Genomic DNA, 19,670 nt, shown 5'->3' with positions numbered 1-19,670 from the left:
TCCTCTTTCCTTTACATTGGCTTCTTTCTCGGTCATTTTCAGGAGATTGGCAGAGGCTTTTGACATCAGTGACGATTCTGATCCTTTCAATGTTCGTTCTTCAGCATCCAAGTTCAGTGACAGTTTGAAAGATGACGCCAGGTATGTAACTGGTTATCCACTTCCCTAGCTGTGGCTCTTGAGTGTGCTTGAGGGTTGGTCCCCATAGCAGGAGTCTAGGCCTTCCAAGGGCCGCAGAGATTCCAAGAAAGGTGTCTGAGCCACCTCTCAGCCCTCTCTCACAGTCACAAGGTCCTTCTCTGGGACAGTAGCAGTTCCATTTCTGGCTCTCTGGTGGCTGTTTCTCCTCCTTTCCACCTGCTCCTTTCTTTGCTGTGTGCCGAGCTCTGTTACCTGGCAGGTCCTCACCTCTGCACGTTTCCGCCAGCCTTGTCCTCGCTCTCCCTGGAGGAGAAGGTGAGTGGAGATGCTCCCAGAAGAGCGAGAACAGCTGGAACTAACCGCTGCTTTCTTACTTCAGGAAAGACTTAAAGTTTGTCAGTGACGTTGAGAAGGAAATGGAAGCGCTTGTGGAGGCTGTGGATAAGGTGAGTAGACTCGTCCAGCTGGGCATTTCTCTGAGGCCTGCTTGAGTTCAAAAAGATATTAATAAATAAGTTCCAGAAGCATGGTTAGCCTAGAGGGTTGTAGGAAAAGGCTGTGGATTCCTGATGTCCAACCATTCTAACATTCACGGAGACCTGGGTTACTTTCACCATTATAGGAAAGAGAGCTTTAGTTAAGTGTACATTAAAAATAACCCTTGGCCAGATACGGTGGCACACGCCTTTAATACCAACACTCTGGAGGCAGAGGCAAGCGGATTTCTGTGAGCTTGAGGCCAGCCTGGTCTACCGAGTGAATTCCAGGAGAACAGGGCTATACAAGGGACCCCTGTCTCAAAAAAAACAAAACAGAAGGCTCAACAGTAATACTTGGGTTAGAAGGTATGCAGGGCCCCTCAGGTGACTGAAAGGTTGCCTATGATAGGAGAGCACATTCTGTTTTCTCAAAGGTGGGCCGGAAACCCTTGTGGGGAGGCTAAAGATGAAGGTGGGAGGGGGCGGACTTAGGAGAGTGGCCCCGACCCACCAGGGATGTCAAAGTTGTACTCTGCATGAAAAAGTAATTTAGTGATCGGTGTGGTGATGGCATCGTTTATCCCACCACTTAGGAAACAGGTGGATCTCTGTGTTCAGGGCCAGCCCGATCTACATAGCAGGTAGCAGGATAGCCAGGGCTACACAGTAAGATCCTGTCTCTAAAAGAAAAAAAAAAAGCAATGTGTCAAGAAGCAGCCAGTCCTGCTCCGGTTCCCTCTGCTGTCACCGGGCTCCCACCTCCTTCCTCTCTGTTCCCCTTCCAGCAGGATACTAACCTGAAGAGGAAACTTAATTTGTTCCCTTTCTGTATAGGAAACCTGAGCAAATGTATTTCTGTGTTTGTGCACCTGTATCTGCATACTTAACAGCTTGAGGAAACAAACTGTGTGGGGAGTTTGGGTTTCTTGTTTAAGTCCTCAGTGTCTCTCTGTGTTTCTCGGGAATGCCGCCCCTGGGTTATGGGCCGCTCAGGGAGAAGCACGGCCTCCGCGCCGCCTGTCTCTGCTCGGCCCTGCTCATCTGCCTTCCCGTTGTAGGAGTGTGGCATCCACCATGCTCACACACACAGTAGTAGGCAATCTGAACCTCTAAAAATTTAGTCGCGGGCTGACAAGGTGACTTCATGGTAAAAGCACTTGACACACGTACACACCTGACAACCTAAGTTTGATCCCCAGCACCCACAGTGAAAGGACAGAACCATCTGACCTCCACAAAAAATAGCAATAATAAAGATTCAAACGGGAAAAACTAAAGTAAAATTCCGTGACCTTGATTGCCTATGCTCTTGTGGTGGGAGGGGTAAGTCATGAGAGGTTTCCGTTTCCAGGGGACAGCGCTAATCAGTGTTTCCTTCTCCCAATCAGGGAAAGAGCAATAAGAAAAGCCACTGCTTCCCCCCCATGAACAGAGACCACCGCCGCATCATCCATGACCTGGCCCAAGTCTATGGCCTGGAGAGCGTGAGCTACGACAGTGAACCAAAGCGCAATGTCGTGGTCACTGCAGTCAGGTGGGTTGAGCTCCTGCAGTCTTTGTTACTTCCTCCTCCTCCTGGAGGGGTGGAAGGGGGCACTTTTCTCCACAACAGTCTTTCACCATTGCCTGAAGATCCGAGCCAGAGGGCAAAGCCCACACCTTACTCCACAGGGTTGCCCCTGATCCTTTGCAGATGCTAGAGGGGACGTTTCTGCAGGTGGAGGAGATGTGATCAGAAGGCCTGCTCCTCACTTCTCCACCGCTCTGTCTGCTGTTCCTCCCTCTGACCTCCCAGCTCTAATCTTGGCTTCATAGAGACAGAAAGAATGCTAGGCTCTGACTCAGTGTTGTCGTCGGAGGGAACGGAGGTGGCAGTGTGAGACAGGACGGACCTAGACTCACCGTCTGAACCTAGGGCTACTGAGAGAACGTCACAGTGATAGAAAGTGGATGTGGCATGGGAGGGGTAGGCAGCAGGTCTGGCAGGGACCTGCTGGGTGGGTGGAGGGACAGACTGAATGCAGACAGGTGGTGTCTGGGTGTGCTGGCCAGCAGCAGTGCCGCCCGGTCAAGGCCGTTTCTGCTTGTGAGCCCCGCTGTTCAGCGCTCTACTTTACTCCTCTCAGAGGGAAGTCCATTTGTCCTCCCACCACGCTGACCAGTGTGCTTGAGAAGGAAACTCAGACGCGGCCTCCACCGCCAATTGCTCATCACCGACACCAGGCAGACAAGTAAGATTCTTCGGCTGCTCCCCAGCAGAACTGGTGTGGGCAGAGGAGCTAGGACGGGTACCTGTTGGGGCTCCGTCTGCCGTCGCTGGCCTCCTTGGGCTTGTGTTTAGAGTGTGAATGTCCACAGAGGTTTTGACTGGGGCCTCAAACACATTGCTCAAGCCAGCAAAGCCTTAAGAGAAGTCTGACAACCTGACTGGGATCCTGAGGCCCACATAAAGGTGGAAGGGGACAGTGAACTCGGCAGAGATGTCCTCTGACCTCCACACACATGCTCACAGACTAATAACAGGAAATAAATAGACTAGTCACTGAATAGTTTCTGCAGTGTGTGTTGGCATGTAAGAGGGTTTCTCTGCCTCTCCAGGTAATTTAGAACTGGATGCAGTGACTGCAGATGAAGTGGTGTGGGGGTAACAGTTGGCAGTGACAGAGGCAAGTAGAGACGTTCCCTTTGAGACTTATTTAGTTTGGAGGGGTAAGCAGCAGTGCCCAAGGAGAAGGGTGAATCTGGGGAAGGGGTGCAGACAAGAAGGCTCGGGGCTCCAAAGACAGCGACACCACAGCAAAAGTCACATGCTTCCTGTGTGGAAACCGTGAACACTGCGGAAAGTTAAAGTGCGGGATGGGGTTGGGTAAAGCGACCACACAACCTAGTAAAGACAAAGCCAGGCCAGGGGTGACTTGGGAGGGATAGCCAGATAGATAGTCCGTGGTGGGACCAATTCAGGACACAGCTTTTGCCTTGCTTGTAAGGGTGGTGGGTAAGCCTGTCTATCCGGAAGCACAGACCCTGCTGACTCAAATCTTGGTGCTCCTATGGGCTGGACAGGCAGCCTAGATTTGAGTCAGCAGGGTCTGTGCTTCCGGATAGACAATGGTCCTTTGATGTTTGGATTAGGTTTCTTTTTTTGAGACAGAGTCCTGTATAGCCCTGATTGGTCTCAAACCCACTATAACCAAGGATAACTTTGAGTTCCTGATCCTCCTGCCTCCACCTCCCAGGTGCTGAGGTCACAGGTAGGTAGTTGTTTGGAAAACATGGAGCCACAATTGTATTCATTTCCACTCAGACACAGCCATGGGGAGCCATTAGCCTGCTGGGGTATTGTAAAGATTATAGAATCTTTCTCTACCCCCTTGCAGGATTTTTTTGTTTGTTTGTTTTGCTTGATTGTTTTCTATATAAAACCTTATTATGGAAGTTTTTTAGAGCAGAAAAAAATAATGTAATGAACACCTAGGCTATTGGCCGACTTCAGCACACACTGATACGTGGGTTCCTGCTGTCTTCCCAGCTGATCTGGGGCTTTCTGAAAACTTAGGAAGAGACTGACTGCTCTTTGCTTGCTTTGCAGGAATCCTGGGAGCAGTAGTTTGCAGAAGATAGCTAAGGAGCCAGTGATCGACTACTTTGATGTTCAGGACTGAGAAGACACACATTTAGACGAAAGAGTGATTCTGTGTAGTGGAGACTCGTTTGCCAGCAGATTAATCATGCTCATTCCTCCTGCGTGGCAGAGCCCCCTTGTCTACTCCTGCCCCAAGTATCTCACTGTGGCCAGATCTCTGGCTGTGTGGCCACTGGATTTTTAGTCATGTGGTCGAAGAGGCCCCTCACCCCATCACTGTGACTACTAAGAGGGTTGGGGAGTATCATATTTTATTTGGATAAACCAGAATTGTTTTCCCAAGCTGACTTTGTGGCACCTAGCCCTAATTCTGGCTTTTCCCATTGTTCACCTGGTGGGTGTGGAAAGATGTGTGAAGTGCTGACCCTTGGTAAACCATTTCTGGAATCATATGTCTCCTTGGTAAACCATTTCTGGGATCATATGTCTCCGCAGGCTGGGCAGGCTATAGAATTCCATTTCTCGAGCCCCGGCGTCTCCCCCACATCACCAAGCCTACCCAGGGGCAGTAACTGTCCCCCACAGTGGTAGGAACTGAGCAAGCTCTTCTGCCATGTTCAGTGGGCCGATAAACTACCCACCCACTGTAGCCCTGAGTCCTCTCTGATCGATAAAGATGTTCACACAGACAGCTGTCCTGTGCTGGTTTTTCCTAGGCCTTCAGAAGCCACACCGACTCTCCCTATGTCTGAGCTCTGACCTGCTGTCTGACTATTGAGAGAAGTGTGTGGACAGTCCAGAGCTCATGCCCAGCAGCCGCCGTAGGCATTCTTCCGTTTCCTTTAGCGACCCCTCCTCATCGCAGGCTGGACTCTTTTTTTATTTATTTTTTTTTTTTTTGGTTTTCAAGACAGGGTTTTTCTGTGTAGCCCTGGCTGTCCTAGAACTCACTCTGTGTAGAGCAGGCTGGCCACAAACTCACAGAGATCCACCTGCCTCTGCCTCCCGAGTGCTGGGATTAGAGGCCTGTGCCACCACCGCCTAGGTTCTTTTCACTTTAAAATAAGCATTCAGGTCTTAAACTCTCAGCCTTCCTTGCTTGGCCTTTTGAGTGCTGGGATTATAGGCCTCTAACGTTCAGCTGAGAGACACTTAATCTTTTTTTTTTTAATTATCTATTTTATTGGTGTTTTAGCCTATATCTGTGTGAGGGTCCTGGATCTTGGAGTTACAGTAAGCTACCATGTGGGTGTTGGGAACTGAACCCAGGTCTTCTAGAAGAGCAATCAGTGCTCTTAACCACTGAGCCTTCTCTCCAGCCCCAAGGCACTTACTTAATTTTACAGGAAAAACCTGCTGCTCTTTGGCCCTAACCCCAAACTTTGGCTCAGTTGGAAGGCGCAAGGAATACCAGGGTGCACAGGTGACTGGAGAGAGGTGGTGGGAAACAGCGGAGCCTCTCTGAGCCTGTGTAGTCTGTGCCCTCGCGCCCAACAGGAAGTGCCACTGTTGTCCAGGGGACAGTGCCTGGTCTCAGCAAAGCAGGAGGGACAAATCTGACCAGATTCTAGGCCTGCCGCTGGGTGGACAGGGGCTCTTCCCACTTGACCTGGGTTGTGGGGACTAAAGGGATCGCAGCCTGGTGCATCGGATGCACAGAGTCCATGAACGTGACATTGCTAACCAAGTAGCAAGCGATGCCTGTTGGGCCTTTCCTGCCGATGAATGCCTGGTGCCCTGGGCCTCGAGAGGAAAGCCTGTGCCTGGGCTTGAGGCTGATAGGATGTGTTTGTGGGTCATGGAAGCCATGGACAAGCCCTAAGCAGGGTAGCAAGGCTGCGTTTATGATCTGTATCAGAAGCCCACAGGTGTTTTCCATAGAGACCAGAGTAAATATTTTTAAAAATTATAAAATTTATTATTAAAAGGAACTTGCAAATAAAAATGTAACACCAAAGTTGTCCAGATCCAAAGTCTGCAGAATTCAGTGAGCAACCCAGCTGGAATAGGCATTGGAACAGATGTTGTGGGGCTTCACATTAAACTTTTGCACTTTTTATTTTGTTTTGCTTTTCTGGTTTCTCGAGACAGTTTTTCTGTGTAGCCCTGGCTGTCCTGGAGCTGGCTCTGTAGACCAGGCTAGCCTCCAATTCAGAGATCCGCCTGCCTCTGGCTCCCGAGTGCTGGGATTAAAGGCATGCACCACCATCACCCGGTTCCATCTCACCTCACCACCTCAGCAGTTTAGAACCCAGGGCTCCCCCAAAGGAATTATGGGAGCCACTCTGACCCCTCAGCTAACAAAGGCCAAGCCTGGAAGAAACAGACTCCCTGGGATCATAGTGTGTGCCACATGAGGCCTGGTGTACTGGCCAGGAGGAGGCTAACTCCCCAAGAAAATGAGCCGTGGCTCTAGCAGCTTCCACGTGGAGAACTCACAGATCCTAACCAGGGGTCCAGCGTGCTCTCTGGTATACAGACGTGGGTGCCGAGAGCCCTGACCAAACATTGAGGGAGCCCTGTTCCTGCCTTAGCGTGCTCTGACCCAGACAGTTGCTATAGTGGGCATCGGTTCTGCATCCCTTGGGTGGAGCAATGGTCCCTGGGCATGTGCTGTGCAGACTGTATCCTCCCAGTAGGGCGATGACTCTTGCCCATGTACTGCTCCAAGACATCGTGAGGGCAGTAGTAGACAGGTCCAGGGAGATGGGACATCTCCACATGCCAGAGGGAAGCAGAACAAGGAAGCCTTCAGCCCAGACCTGGACACTCCCAGCAGATAGTGTAGGGGAGGTGAGGAAGTGGCCTTGGCAAGGGCAGAAGCTTTCACTCCTCCGCTGTGCCCAGCACATGAGTCTAGCAATTCAGTGTCCCAGCTATCCACACTTTCCCGGGATCCTTTTCTACCGGTGGATAACAGCTAACCACCAGATTGAGCACAGCCACCACATTCATCTTATTCCTCCAAGCCCCAGGGAGTATGTTAGCTCGCTTTCCCAAGATCACCCATAAACTGAGATTCTCACTAGGTCTCCTGTGTCCTCGCCACAAAACAGAGGTAGCTTCTTTGGAGTCCCTAGGGGCTGGCTGGGGCAGGGTGGCCCAACAGGTCCAATCAAGTGGGCAGAGAAATCACATCTTCCAACAAGCTGAATCTCTCAGAAGACAGGACTTTTTCTACAGTAGCCACTAGAGTGCAGTGTAGAGCCCTAAACCAGAGGGTAGACGTACTTACAGGCATCAGGAAGTAGTTCAAACCTTTTAGTAACAGTTGCAAAGTTACAAGCCTTTTTCTTGCGGGGAGGGGTGGGTTTTTTTAGTTTGGTTGTTTTGTTTTGTTTTGAGACAGAGTTTCTCTTTGTAGCTCTAGCTGTCCTGGAACTCACAACTTTGTAGATCAAGCTGGCCTCAAACTCAAGAGCTCCACCTGCCTCTGCCTCTGCATGCTAGGATTAAAGGCGTGCACCACCACCACCACCGCCTGGCCGCATTTTTTTCTTTTATGTCATACTTTCACGTTTTCTTCCCCCTCTGTTTGTTGATACAAACTGTAGACACGGGGCAAACAAACCTCTCAGATACAGGAAGGATATCTTTTCCAGGCAGCAGGAACAGCCACTGCAAGGTCCCTGCCGTGGTACCCTGCCATAAACTGTGGAGCCAGTACCGGGGAATAGCAGGTACCCAGAAGTTAGCAGAGGGAATCTGATAGCGGCAGGCCTTGCTGGGCAATGGAAAACTTTGGGCAGAAAAAAACGTGTAAGATCTAGCACAATTTTTACAAAGGATCCAGGCCTAGACCAAGGGCACTATTGCTCTTCCAGACAATCCAAATTTAGTCTCCAGCACTGAAATCAGGAAACTTACAACCTCCAGCTCCAGACGGAGCCTGTGCCTCTGGCTTCCACAGGTGTGCATACCACCCACATACAAAAATACCCTAAAATAATAAGCAAGGGATCCCACCCCTGTATTAAGATTAGACTGTAAGGTCGAGCATCTTAAAGAGGCTGTCACCCATCGCTGTCATCCCAGAGAGGCAGCGAGGCTGCTGGGCTGGGAAGACGTGGCCGGCTGGTTCTGGCTGCAGTGTGCAGAGAATACCTAAAGGATTTGTTGGCAGCATGTGGGGTGTGGGATGTGAGAGAAAGGAGAGTCGGGGATGATTTCAGAGGTTTTTTTTGTCAGCACAGCTGAAAGACTGAATTTGCCATTTCCCCAGGAGTGTGTAGGATATGAAAATCTGTCCAGTAGGTGGCTAAACACGGGAGTCTGAAGTTGGAGACAGGACGGGGCTAGGGAGCTAATTTGGGGCACTGTGATACATAATGGTATTTAAAAGATGGTGAGATCATGTCCAGAAAGGGAGCAAAACGGAGAAGCCCAGAGCTCCCCACCATGCAAGTACAAGGCAGGCCAGAGGACCAGGGTGTCTTTAGCCTCTCCCTGCCCTGCCTCCTCCTCCAACCCATACCCCTGAGCTTTGGCTCCCTGTAGCTGCAGCCCCTGTATCTCTGATGATGAACAGGAAGGACTCCAGCCTGGGGCAATGGTTCTTATAGATTCTACACAGTCCTGTTCCACCGCAGGGAACTGCTAATGGCAAAGTTAAAGCCAGAGCTCCTGGTCCCGAGCCTCCTCTTGTTTCACAAGCAGGCAAAGGAAAGCCCAGAATCCCGATACCCTGCCCCAGTTTCAGAAGAGGACGCTTGTCTGCTATTGAGAAGGGTGATGGGGCAAGGTGGCCGTCCTACCTCTTCCAGGCTGCAAGGCTCCATTTGACGAAGGCCAAGTGCAGAGCGCAGCTAAGGTCCCTAGGGTGAGTGGAAAGGCAGGCCCGACAAGGATCAGGAGCTCCCCAAAGCTAGACCACCGGACTGAGAACCAAACCAGAGTCCTAGACGAGCCCAGCATGGGACTAGGGAACTGCTAATGGCAAAGTTAAAGCCAGAGCTCCAGGTCCTGAGCCTCCTCTTGTTTCACAAGCACCTCTCAACAGCAGATAATTGGAGAGGGGAAGGCTGGAGAGGGGTCACAACAGGGCTCCTCAGGGTGCTAGAAAAGTCATGTGGGAGGCCACCGAACACCACCCGATCCAAGTCTTATTGTATAGATGGGAAAACAAGGCCCACGGTTGGGAGGGGCACACAGGCAGTGTGAGCTGGGACAGGAAGAATGGCAGAGGAATGTGTTATGAACAAAGCCAAAAGACTGAGGCCCCACAGGTGCTGGACGCGCACCCCACCCTTCCCGGCTGCTTCCTTCCTTCCTCCACTGAGACCTGACTTTCTTCTCTGGAGACTTCCTCAGCTCTGCCCAAACCCTTCCCCTCAGCTGTTCCCCGGGCCTGCCCTCCTCAGTCTCCCAGGCCTAGCTTCTCTGAGCTCACCTCCTTCCCACCCCTCTTCACCTTTGTACTCCAACACCATGGCTCCTCCAGCCTCCCACTTCCTCCTCTCAGCAAGGTCTTCCTTGCGTGTGTCTGTAGCCTTGAAGTTAGGTGGTGTCTGCCACAGTAAGATGTCCATTGTCTACTGAGAGTAGAAAGGCCTGATCTGTGATTGCACTGAGCAGAAACTAGTAGGTGTTCAGGAGCTAGCCGTGGTGCCGCAGCCTGGAATCCCAGCCGGAGGGTGACCAGTTAGAGGCCAGTCTGAGCTACACAAAGAGACCAAGCCTCAAAATAACAAAACGCTTTTTTGCTTTGTTTGTCGAGACAGAATTTCTCTGTGTAGCTTTGGAGTCTGTCCTGGTGCTCTCTCTCTGTAGACCACGCTGGCCTCGAACTCACAGAGATCTGCCAGCCCGTGCCTCCCAAGTGCTGGGATTAAAAGTGTGCTGCCACCACCACCCTGCCCAAATGCTTATTTCAGGGCCAGTGTGGCGGTTCAGCAGGTGAAGGCACCTACATGGAGCGGGGAGGGAGAAGAATCAATAAACAGGAGAACGAGACCCTCCTCACTGGAGCCTGTATGCACGGCTCACCTGCTCCTCTAGGATGCCAGTAATGAAATTAGGTTCGTGCTCACAAGGCTCCTGGGGAGAGATGAGGAGCTTGCCCAGGGTCAAGAGGACAGGACAACTGTCTGGAGCCCTGTAGCTGCCAACACTCTCCTGGTCACCTCCAGCTCTGGATCACTGGCTCTCGGCCTCCTAGCATACGACACCAGAGGCATTCAAGCCTCTCTCTTTCCTTCCCGATCTGGTGCAGGCTCCTGCCTGCCAGCCTCCCTCTACTCCAATCTTGTGACCTTCCTGACCCTGTGTGACCCCAGTGACCCCAGCAGGCTCCTGCCTGTTAGCCTCCCTCCACTCCAATGCTGCCATTATTCACTCTTCAGAGTTTCTGCTTCTTTCTTTTGTGATTCTGGGAGTTGAGCACTCCACGATCTAACCACATCCCAGTCTCTTCTAGTATGTGCATGCGTGCGCGTGTCTGCGTGTATACAAGTGCTCACACCTGCCACAGCACTCATGTGTAGGTCAGAGTTGTTTCCTTTCATCTATCGCGTGGCACCAAGGGATCAAACCCAAACAGCCAGGCTTGGCAGCAAGCTCCGCTCCCCAATGAGCCTCCTCACCCCACCTCTTTTATTCTATAGTTTTACTTTTGCTCTGAAATAGGGTCTCTCTAATTTCCCAGGCTGGCCTTGAACCTCCAGTATGACAAGTATGTTACTGTGCTCTTTTTTGGTTTTTAAATGCATGACATATACACATATACATTATCTTATATTAACTAAAGAATCATTAAAATCTTACGTGAAACTTGTGATCTGAACACCCCCTAGAGAAATTATCACTTTTTTTTTAAAGATTGCCTCATGACTTTCTCTATAGGCCTGTTTCAGCTCCAGCATCTTGTGTGTGTGTGTGTGTGTGTGTGTGGTGTCTTTTGTTTTGTTGGGTTGTTTTTTGTTTGTTTGTTTGTCTGGTTGGTTTTTTTGAGACAAATTTTCTTTGGAGTCTGTCCCGGAACTAGCTCTGTAGACTAGGCTGGCCTCAAACTCACCTGCCTCTGCCTCCCGAGTGCTGGGATTAAAGGCATGCGCCCCCCCCCCCTGGCTCAGGCGAGCTTTCTCAATCTCACCTCTCTCTCTCTCTCTCTCTCTCTCTCTCTCTCTCTCTCTCTCTCTCACACACACACACACACACAGAGTCACACACACAATCACACACACACACTATTCATACACACTCACACACGCACACTCACACACAGTCCTCAGACACAAAGGCCCAGCCTCATCCATCGCGCACTCCCAGGGCCTGCACACAGTCAGGGCTCGGCAGCTGTGGAAAGTGACGGCAGAAGAAGGCGCTGTCTTCTGAGCCCTGCCTGATCCACCAGAAGCTGGTCCTCTGAGCCTGCTCCCCGCTAGCTCATGAGGCCTTTTCATGTCTCTTAGCCCATTCGAAGGATTTGTCTCCTTGCTTCTTCCTTCCCAACTCTGGAATCAGTTGCTCCTAGTGGCAGGAAGGAGGGAATTAGAGGCCAACCCCATAAAAGCTTTCACTCCATACCAAGCACTCCGAAGATAATAAAAACTGATTCTGGAAATGGGTTTGAAAAAATTCAGCCAGGCAGGGCTGGAGAGATGGCTCAGCGGTTAAGAGCATTGCCTGTTCTTCCAAAAGTCCTGAGTTCAATTCCCAGCAACCAACCACATGGTGGCTCACAACCATCTGTAATGAGATCTGGTGTCCTGGCACTCATGCAGGTAGAATACTGTATACATAATAAATAAATAAAATCTTAAAAAAAAAAAAAAACTTCAGCCAGGCATGGGTGGCGCAGGCCTTTAATCCCAGCACTCAAAAGGCAGAGGCAGGCAGATCTATGTGAGTTTCAGGCCAGCCTGGTCTGGACAGCGAAGTTCCAAGTCAACCAGAGTAACCATAAGAGCCTGTTAAAGGAGGAGGAAGGAGAAGGGGGGAGGGGAGAAGGAAAAAAAGAAGAGGAAGAAGAATGCATACACATACATGCACACACACATCACAGATGAAAGACAAACACACAGTGTTCATGTGGTATTAAAATCTTTAATTAGAAAAGATGGGTCTGGAGAGCTGTTGATTTGTTAGTTGATAGATGTTATCTGGCATACACAAGGCCCTGGGTTTGAGTCCCCAGCGTCCCATATAAACTGGGTATGGTGGTGGACACCTGTAATCCCAGAACTCAGGAAGTGGGGGCCAGAGGATCCAGAGTTCATGGCTACTCTGAGTTCTGGTTACTCAGAGTTCAAGGCCAGCCTGGGCTACACAATACCCTTTTTCAAGGAGGGAGGGTGCAAAGCTAAAAAGACCACTAAAGGCTCTAATGAAAGGGTTGAAATCCTGATGTCAACTCTTGGCCTTGCCTTCTCTGCTCCAAACTGGACAAAGCGAGAAGCAGGAGACCCTATAGTCCCACCCTAGGGCACCCCCAAAGATTCCCCAAATCTGCCCACCACCTGCTACCTCTGATCTTTTTCTCACTATCCCCCCAACTCATGCACCAATGCATGAAGGTCCACCAGTCTGTGGGGTATTCTTTACACCACTGTGAGGCCCCGCCTAGACATTCTTCCAGGTCCACCCCTCCTGGAGTGGAAAGAATTGGAGTCTTTTGGTCCTGTGCCCCAGTATTAAGAAAAGAGCCTGGAAGAATAACCCTGGAATATTCCAGGCAGGGTGGTAAATGCCTGTATTCCCAACACTCAGGAGGGAGAAGCCGGAAGATTGCCACAAGTGCAAGGCCGGACTGCTCTACACGACAAGTTCCATGCTGAAATAGCTCCCAGAAGAGCCCAGGAGTCCAGCGACAGGAGGTCCCAGAGAGTGAGGGCCACCGCGTTTGAGGTGTGCTTTATTGCAGTAAGGATATGGTCACGGAGAGTTCTACTTAGAAGCGCTCTACAGGCACCGAGTCACTTGGGGGTGGAACGGGTTGGGTGGAAGCTGGGGTCCTAGCGATGGGGGTGAGGAGAACCTTGGATGATGAAACGGTTATCTTCTGGTCTCCCGCTTCAGCATTCTCCTAACCCTGAGGTTCCCGTGGTATACTGGCGTGAATTAGGCCCAGGTACACAATGCCACCTACGTAGGAGCCCAGGAGGGGTGCCACCACTGGTACCCACCACCAGTTGTTCCCGGCTCTGCAGGCAAAGAGAGAGAGGCCTGCTGAGGACACTGATGCCCGGGGTGCCATTTCTGTCCAGTTCAGACCAATATAGGGGGAACAGAGAAGCCATCCCATCAACCCTAAGGGACCCTCAGCCTGACAGCAACAACAGGATCCACTTCTGAAGATGTCTGGGCCCCTCCTGATCCCAGACTGCCTGGAGACTTCATGAGACTCTCCTGAGCCGCCCTAACTGCTCATCTCACAGTCTCTGCATGCAGGGACACACCCCCCCCCCCCGAAAGCTGACAGGAATGGGGTTTGGCAGGGGCAGTACCTGAACACTTGTTTACCCCAGCCAGCAATGAAAGTGAAGAAGCGGGGAGGCAGGTCACGGGACGGGTTGATGGCATACCCCGAGTTCATGCCCAGGGACACTCCAATGATGCAAACAAGGATGCCTATCACCAGGGCCTCAGTCCCTTGAAGCGCCGGATTGTTCTGCTTGTCGGTGATGGCAAAGAGACCCAGCTGGAGCAACGCGGTCAAGAACACCTGGGGAGTAAACGCCGCGGCAACCCGCTGAAGGCGTGGCCCCGTCCCAGGTGCTCAGGCAGGACCCCAAATCTGTAGTGGCAGAGACACGTCTTGGTACAATCCCATCCAGAACTCTTTCTGTCCTGATCACTGACCTCGTCCAGGAAGCCCTGCCACAAGGTCATGTGTTCAGGAAGATAGGTGGCAAAAATGTTGGCCGTGGCCAGGGAACCAGTCACCAACAGGTCTCCGCCCGCAAAGTGGTCAATGGCACCTGTGGAGATGACAACGGTTGAGTTAGTCCCCGCGGGGGTTCCGGAAAGGAGGTTGTGGGGGTAAGCGGCTGGGAATACTTCAACAGCTTAAATCTGCTAGGTTTCCTGTGTTTTGTTTGTTCTTATTCTTGCAGGAGAGGATACCAGGATGGAATCTTGCCATCTTTCAGAACAAGAGTCTGGAGACAGACCACCCAGGAAGAACACTCACCGTAGAATAGTAAGTAGGTGGTGGCCGCAGCTAAGAAGGAGCCCAGGAACTGGCCCAGCACATATATGGGGAACTTCCTCCAGGGCATCCGGCCTAGTGCACAGTTGGCGAAGGTCACGGCTGCATTCATATGAGCTCCTGTCATGAGAAAGAGCTGGATGAGCTGCTGGGTTAAAAGAAACAAGCAACAAAATGAACCACGACAGCATTTGCAACAGTAAAAAAGAAAGGCTACGGTGTGGTGTGTCCCTTTGTGACAAGAACTCCCTCGTTTAACCCTTAAAAGGCCATGCACAGCTGGGGCCATCATCTCCAGCTTTACCATAAGGCAAGAGAAGGCAAATGACTCCTTTGCCTAAGATAACCCAGCTAGTAAAAATGGTGAGTCAAAGGGTCCCAGGAAGAGTTTGGGGAAGGCAGGGGTTCCCAGGGGTTCCCAGGGGCAGCACTAACTGTGCCAGAGAAGGGGATTCCTGGAGGGGCAGAAACAACCCACCAGAAAGATTTGCTCTTGCCTGTAAGACCAGATAGGGGCTCACTCACCGGAGATGCCACCTCCCACGTGCACGCCCATGGTGACTCCGAAGCCAAAACCCAAGTTGACACCAAGAAAGCTCCCCATCTTTTGTTCTCCTAGAACCATATGAGCCACGGAACCAAGGCCAAACACCTGTGAGGGAAGGCTTCTGAGGGAGCCGCCAGCCCAGCATCCCCCATCAGAGGAAGACTCAAACCTCAGTTTCCCCTCCTGACCACCCCACTCCCAAGCCCTCATCCCTGGGCCTCCCCAGCATCATTTATAAAGACCATGCCTTCTCTCTACAGTCTTTCCTTATAAACTTTCCTCCTTGGTCCCTAGTGAGGCCTCTCAGACCTGAGTCAATGAGAGCTGGGTGATAGGGATGGTTTGGGAAGGTACGGGAAGGTACGGGATGGTACGGGAAGATACGGGGATGGTACGGTCAGATAGTTTGAAGTGGGGCCTCACGGAGGACGGCTGGTGTCCTCATCCTACAGGCTTGCCTAAGGAGGTCCTAATAGCCCATCTGAAAGAACTATGATTCTCCCCAGTTGACGATGGGCTATCTGAAACTGGATGACCTATTCAGGGTCATGTTACCTGTGACATGATGAGCCAAGCATGAATCTACGAAGCCATCTGTGCCAACCCTTGCTGCCATGAATGCCGTTGTATTTTTAGAAATACTAAATCCTCAGGTAGTGGTGGTGCACAACTTTAAACCCAGCAACCGGGAAGCAGAAGCAGGCAGATCTCTGAGTTTGAGGCCAGCCTGACGTATAGAGTGAGTTCCAGGACAGCCAGGGCTACATAGACAGATACTGTCCAAAAAAAAAAAGAAAAAAGAAAAAAGAAAAAAACAAAAACAAAACTAACTCCTCTAGCCGGGCGGTGGTGGCGCACACCTTTAATCCCAGCACTCGGGAGGCAGAGGCAGAGGCAGGTGGATCTCTGTGAGTTCGAGACCAGCCTGGACTACAGAGCTAGTTCCAGGACAGGCTCCAAAGCTACAGAGAAACCATGTCTCAAAAAACCAAAAAAAAAAAAAAAAAACAAAAAAAACAAAACTAACTCCTCTGCTTGTCATACCTGATCCTACATTACATAACATTTAAGGGACCAGCAAGAATGGCTCAGCAGGAAAATGTGTTACCGTCAATATGGACATGTATACACACACACACACACACAAATAAACAAATAATGTATAATAAACTTTTTTTGATTCTTTTCAAGACAAGGTCTCTCTCTGGGTAGCCCTAGCTGTCCTGGAACTCGCTCTTGTAGACCAGGCTGGCCTTAAACTCAGAGATCTGCCTGCCTCTGCCTCCCGAGTGCTGGGGTAAAGGCGTGCACCACCATTTTCCAGTTCATAATAAACTTCTAAAAGTAAAAACGCACTTACACTCAGATGGCGCTTCCTTAGGGATGTTCATGTCTTTGGACATGAGTCGTGAAGAGATCCCTACTATCAGGCTGCTGGCAATCAGTCTCTTCATATGTGTCCTCTAAAATGGGAGTCACTGACCATGTATGGCTGTTACGTGCTTGAGTGTGGCTACTGCAGACTGAGATCTGCCATAGTGAAAACTAAAGCACGCTCCAGACTTCACATCCTTAGGATCGGAAATGAGGACCACTTAAGCAAGCAGTTTCCCACTGACTACACATTGACCTGAAGTCTGGAATACGTGGGTTAACCACCATGGTGATTCAAAACATTTTCACCTGGTTCTTTTTTTTTTGGTTTTTTGAGACAGGGTTTCTCTGTGGCTTTGGAGCCTGTCCTGGCACTAACTCTGTAGACCAGGCTGGTCTCGAACTCACAGAGATCCGCCTGCCTCTGCTTCCCAAGTGCTGGGATTAAAGGCGTGCGCCGCCAACGCCCGGCCTCACCTGGGTTTTTTTTATCTTGTTAATGTGGCTACTACAAAGTATTCAACTGCATATCTGACGTTGCATTTCCCCGTACACCTTTGTTTATGGGACTGTGGATATGAGAGCTGGAACTAACCCCATCAGTGGATGACTTCACCAGCAGGGGCACAGGGCTGAACCTGTGAGGACTCCTGGTGGGTGTTAGGAATCTCAGCCAGAGCCAGAAATGGAAGAAAGGGAGAGATGGCGTCCCAGGAGGGCAGAGTCAGCTCTGCCAGAGCAGCCTGAGTCACACGGATAAAGGTCTAAAGAGCAGTCTGTCGGGTGTGACACTCTAAAAGTCATTAGTAGGCACTGAATGTTGTGTCGCCAGGCTGTGGGGGCAGTGGCTGGGTCCAGAGGTTGAGAGGTACATGGTGGCGAGGAAGAGTCTAATTCTTTGTTTTGTTTTGGACATAAGGTCTCACTATATTCTGCGGCATAGCTTCAAGCTCCCAAGCTCCTAAGCTCAGCCATCCTTCTGTCTCAGACATACATCACTGCGTCCAGCAAAGATAATTTTGAGGGACAATGTTGGGTTCTGTCTGTTGTTCGAGGCACTAAGGGTGAAATTCAGACCATGATTCATGCAAGTAAACTGCTGTGCCATGAAAAGCCGCAACAGAGGAGGAGGGATTGGAAGGAGCTGGCAGAGACTGGCGGCATGTTTGTGTCCTGTGTTGTGTTGGGTAGGGAGGCTTTGGTATGCTGATAGGGAGAGAGAGAGAGAGAGAGAGAGAGAGAGAGAGAGAGAGAGAGAGAGAGAGAGTGGGGGGGGGTGAGGGGGGGGGAGGGTGAGAGGGTCGGGGGGGGGAGGGATGGAGTGGGGGGGGGGGGGGGGGAGAGAGTGGGGGGGTGTGTGTGTGGGGGGGGGGGTGGGGGGGGGGGGGTGGGGTGTGGGGAGAGGGAGAGAGAGAGAGAGAGAGAGAGAGAGAGAGAGAGAGAGAGAGAGAGAGAGAGAGAGAGAGAGAGTCTGGGTGGGTGACTGGTGCAGAGGTTGAGAGGCTCCTGGAAGGAAGCCATCTATTCTAGCTGAGGTGAGATGAGAGGCACAGGATGGGAGGAGCTGGGTACGGGGGCTGCCTGATGATCTCCTCTGGTGAGTGGGGGATCTAGCAGTCTTAAGAGTGGGGGCCACAGCTGGGAAGAGCCAGGCTGGTGTGGTGAAGGCCACCTGTGGTCCCCACACTCCAGAGGCGGAGGGTTTGTCCTAAATGTTCTGCACAGTATCTTCCAGGCCAGCTAGGGTCCGGAGCTGTAAATGTAGTGAGACCTTGTCTCTAAAAAAGAGGGAGGGAGTTAGGGAGAGAGGTCAGCTCAGCAGTTAAAGCACATGCCATCCAAATGCGAGGACCAGAGTTTGAATCCCCAGAAACCCACGTAAATGTGGTGGCCCACTGGTAATTCCAACCTCAGAAGGCAAGGGCAGGGATTATCTCCAGAGTGACTGGCCAGCAAGACTAGCCACATCAGCAATGTCTAGGTTTGATTGAGAGACCCTACCTCAGTGAGTGAGGTGGACCATCAGCAAGCTCTAGGTTTGATTGAGAGACCCTGTCTCAGTGAGGCGGAAGGGTGATGATTCCCAGCGTGAGTCCTTGGTCTCCATGTGCATATGCACATCACAATGAGAAATTATTTTTTTAAAAAAGCAAGCCACTTGGGCATAATAGTACATGCCTATAATCCCAAATTTGAGGTTAGCCTGGACTACATAGTGAGACCCTGTCTAAAACAAACAAACAAAAAACTCTGGAGAGATTAGTGGCTAAGAGTACACACTGTTCTTGCAAAGGACCTGAGTTGAGTTCTGAGTTCCCATGTCAGGTGGCTCACAACTACCTGCAACCCCATCTTCAGGGGAATCTGATGCCTCTGTGGGCACCTGAATTCGCATGCATATATACACTGGTCAACGTGCACGAATGTGCGTGCACACACGCACACATACATACACACACATACACTTGAACATAATTTTAAATGCAACAAACCAACTAACCTTAGGGGAGAAAATGAAACAACCACAAAAGCAGAGAGAGGCAGTTGAGGGGCTCCCTGAGTCCTGCAAGAGCCCAGGACAGGTGCAGGAGAGCCCCCACGATGGCCTGGCCAGTCCAGGAGAAAAGGCAGCAGGAGAAAACAGGAAGGAGGCCAGTCCCAGGCTGGCAGGCTGGGAGAAGCAGGAAGAAACAAGGCCTGGGCCAGCAAGGAAGGCCTTTAGACCAAAGGTCCTACTTCCTCTGTCTCAGTCAAAGCCATTGACTTTGTTGCTCGTTCTTGAGACAGGCCTGCTCACGGCTATGGCAATCCCTCTGCCTTCGTTCCTGGAGTTCTGGGATTACATGCATGTGCCACCACACCTGGCTTCCAAACCACTTGCTAATGATGATGAATGCCTGAACGAGCTTCACGGGATGTGATCCTGCTGCGGGGTTTGCCAGCAGCAATGCGTGCACCCAGCACACAGGTTTTGTGTGGAGAGTTGAATTAGGAAATTTCAGCTGCCCTTGGAAAATGACACAATCCGGGGATCATAAATGGCCTTCATTCCACTTTCCATGTCAACTGAGAGCTGGACCCTGATGGAGGTGGGTCTTGTGTCTTATCTGTTGATTTTATTGGTTAATAATAAAGAAACTGCCTCGGCCCTCATAGGACAGAAAATTAGGTAGGCGGAGTAGACAGAGAAAAATGCTGGGAAAAAGAAGCTGAGTGAGTGAGTCGCCATGATGCTCCTACTCCAGACAGACGCAGGTTAAGATCCTCTCTGGTAAGCCAACTCATGGGCTACACAGAATATTAGAAATGGGTTAGAACAATATGTAAGAGCCAATAAGAAACTGGACCTAGCCGGGCCAGGCAGTGTTTGAAAGAATACAGTTTCCGTGTAATTATTTC

The 19,670-nt window shown here is 50.9% G+C and overlaps 2 protein-coding genes across 4 annotated transcripts in view; one reads left to right on the top strand and one right to left on the bottom strand.

Annotated features, from left to right (window-relative positions):
* Nfx1 (nuclear transcription factor, X-box binding 1) overlaps nt 1–4,890 on the top strand; it is a 64,335-nt gene extending 59,445 nt beyond the window's left edge. The window contains exons 19-23 of the mRNA XM_050155911.1: nt 43–141; nt 521–587; nt 2,009–2,154; nt 2,747–2,851; nt 4,210–4,890. Of these exons, the coding sequence (XP_050011868.1) occupies nt 43–141; nt 521–587; nt 2,009–2,154; nt 2,747–2,851; nt 4,210–4,282 (490 nt within the window). The 3' untranslated portion in view covers nt 4,283–4,890. The remainder of the gene's footprint in view (nt 1–42; nt 142–520; nt 588–2,008; nt 2,155–2,746; nt 2,852–4,209) is intronic.
* A 7,549-nt stretch (nt 4,891–12,439) lies between these two features.
* Aqp7 (aquaporin 7) overlaps nt 12,440–19,670 on the bottom strand; it is a 13,853-nt gene continuing 6,622 nt past the window's right edge. The window contains exons 2-6 of one of the 3 annotated variants that reach the window (XM_050156128.1): nt 14,876–15,002; nt 14,333–14,470; nt 14,002–14,120; nt 13,647–13,864; nt 12,440–13,365 (exon numbers count right to left, since the gene is read on the bottom strand). In XM_050156128.1, coding sequence (XP_050012085.1) covers nt 13,215–13,365; nt 13,647–13,864; nt 14,002–14,120; nt 14,333–14,470; nt 14,876–15,002 — 753 coding nt within the window. In that variant the 3' untranslated portion in view covers nt 12,440–13,214. Of the gene's footprint in view, nt 13,366–13,646; nt 13,865–14,001; nt 14,121–14,332; nt 14,471–14,875; nt 15,623–19,670 lie in introns of those variants that run through there. The other 2 variants (XM_050156127.1, XM_050156126.1) reach the window with 2 other exon arrangements.

Source organism: Alexandromys fortis, unplaced genomic scaffold (assembly GCF_014885135.2).
Source record: "Alexandromys fortis isolate MF-2015 unplaced genomic scaffold, M_Fortis_MF-2015_v1.1 scaffold_92, whole genome shotgun sequence".
NCBI classification, from domain to species: Eukaryota; Metazoa; Chordata; class Mammalia; order Rodentia; family Cricetidae; genus Alexandromys; species Alexandromys fortis.
The sequence above is the reverse complement of the archived record's forward strand: the minus strand, read 5'-3'. Positions and strand labels throughout refer to the sequence as shown.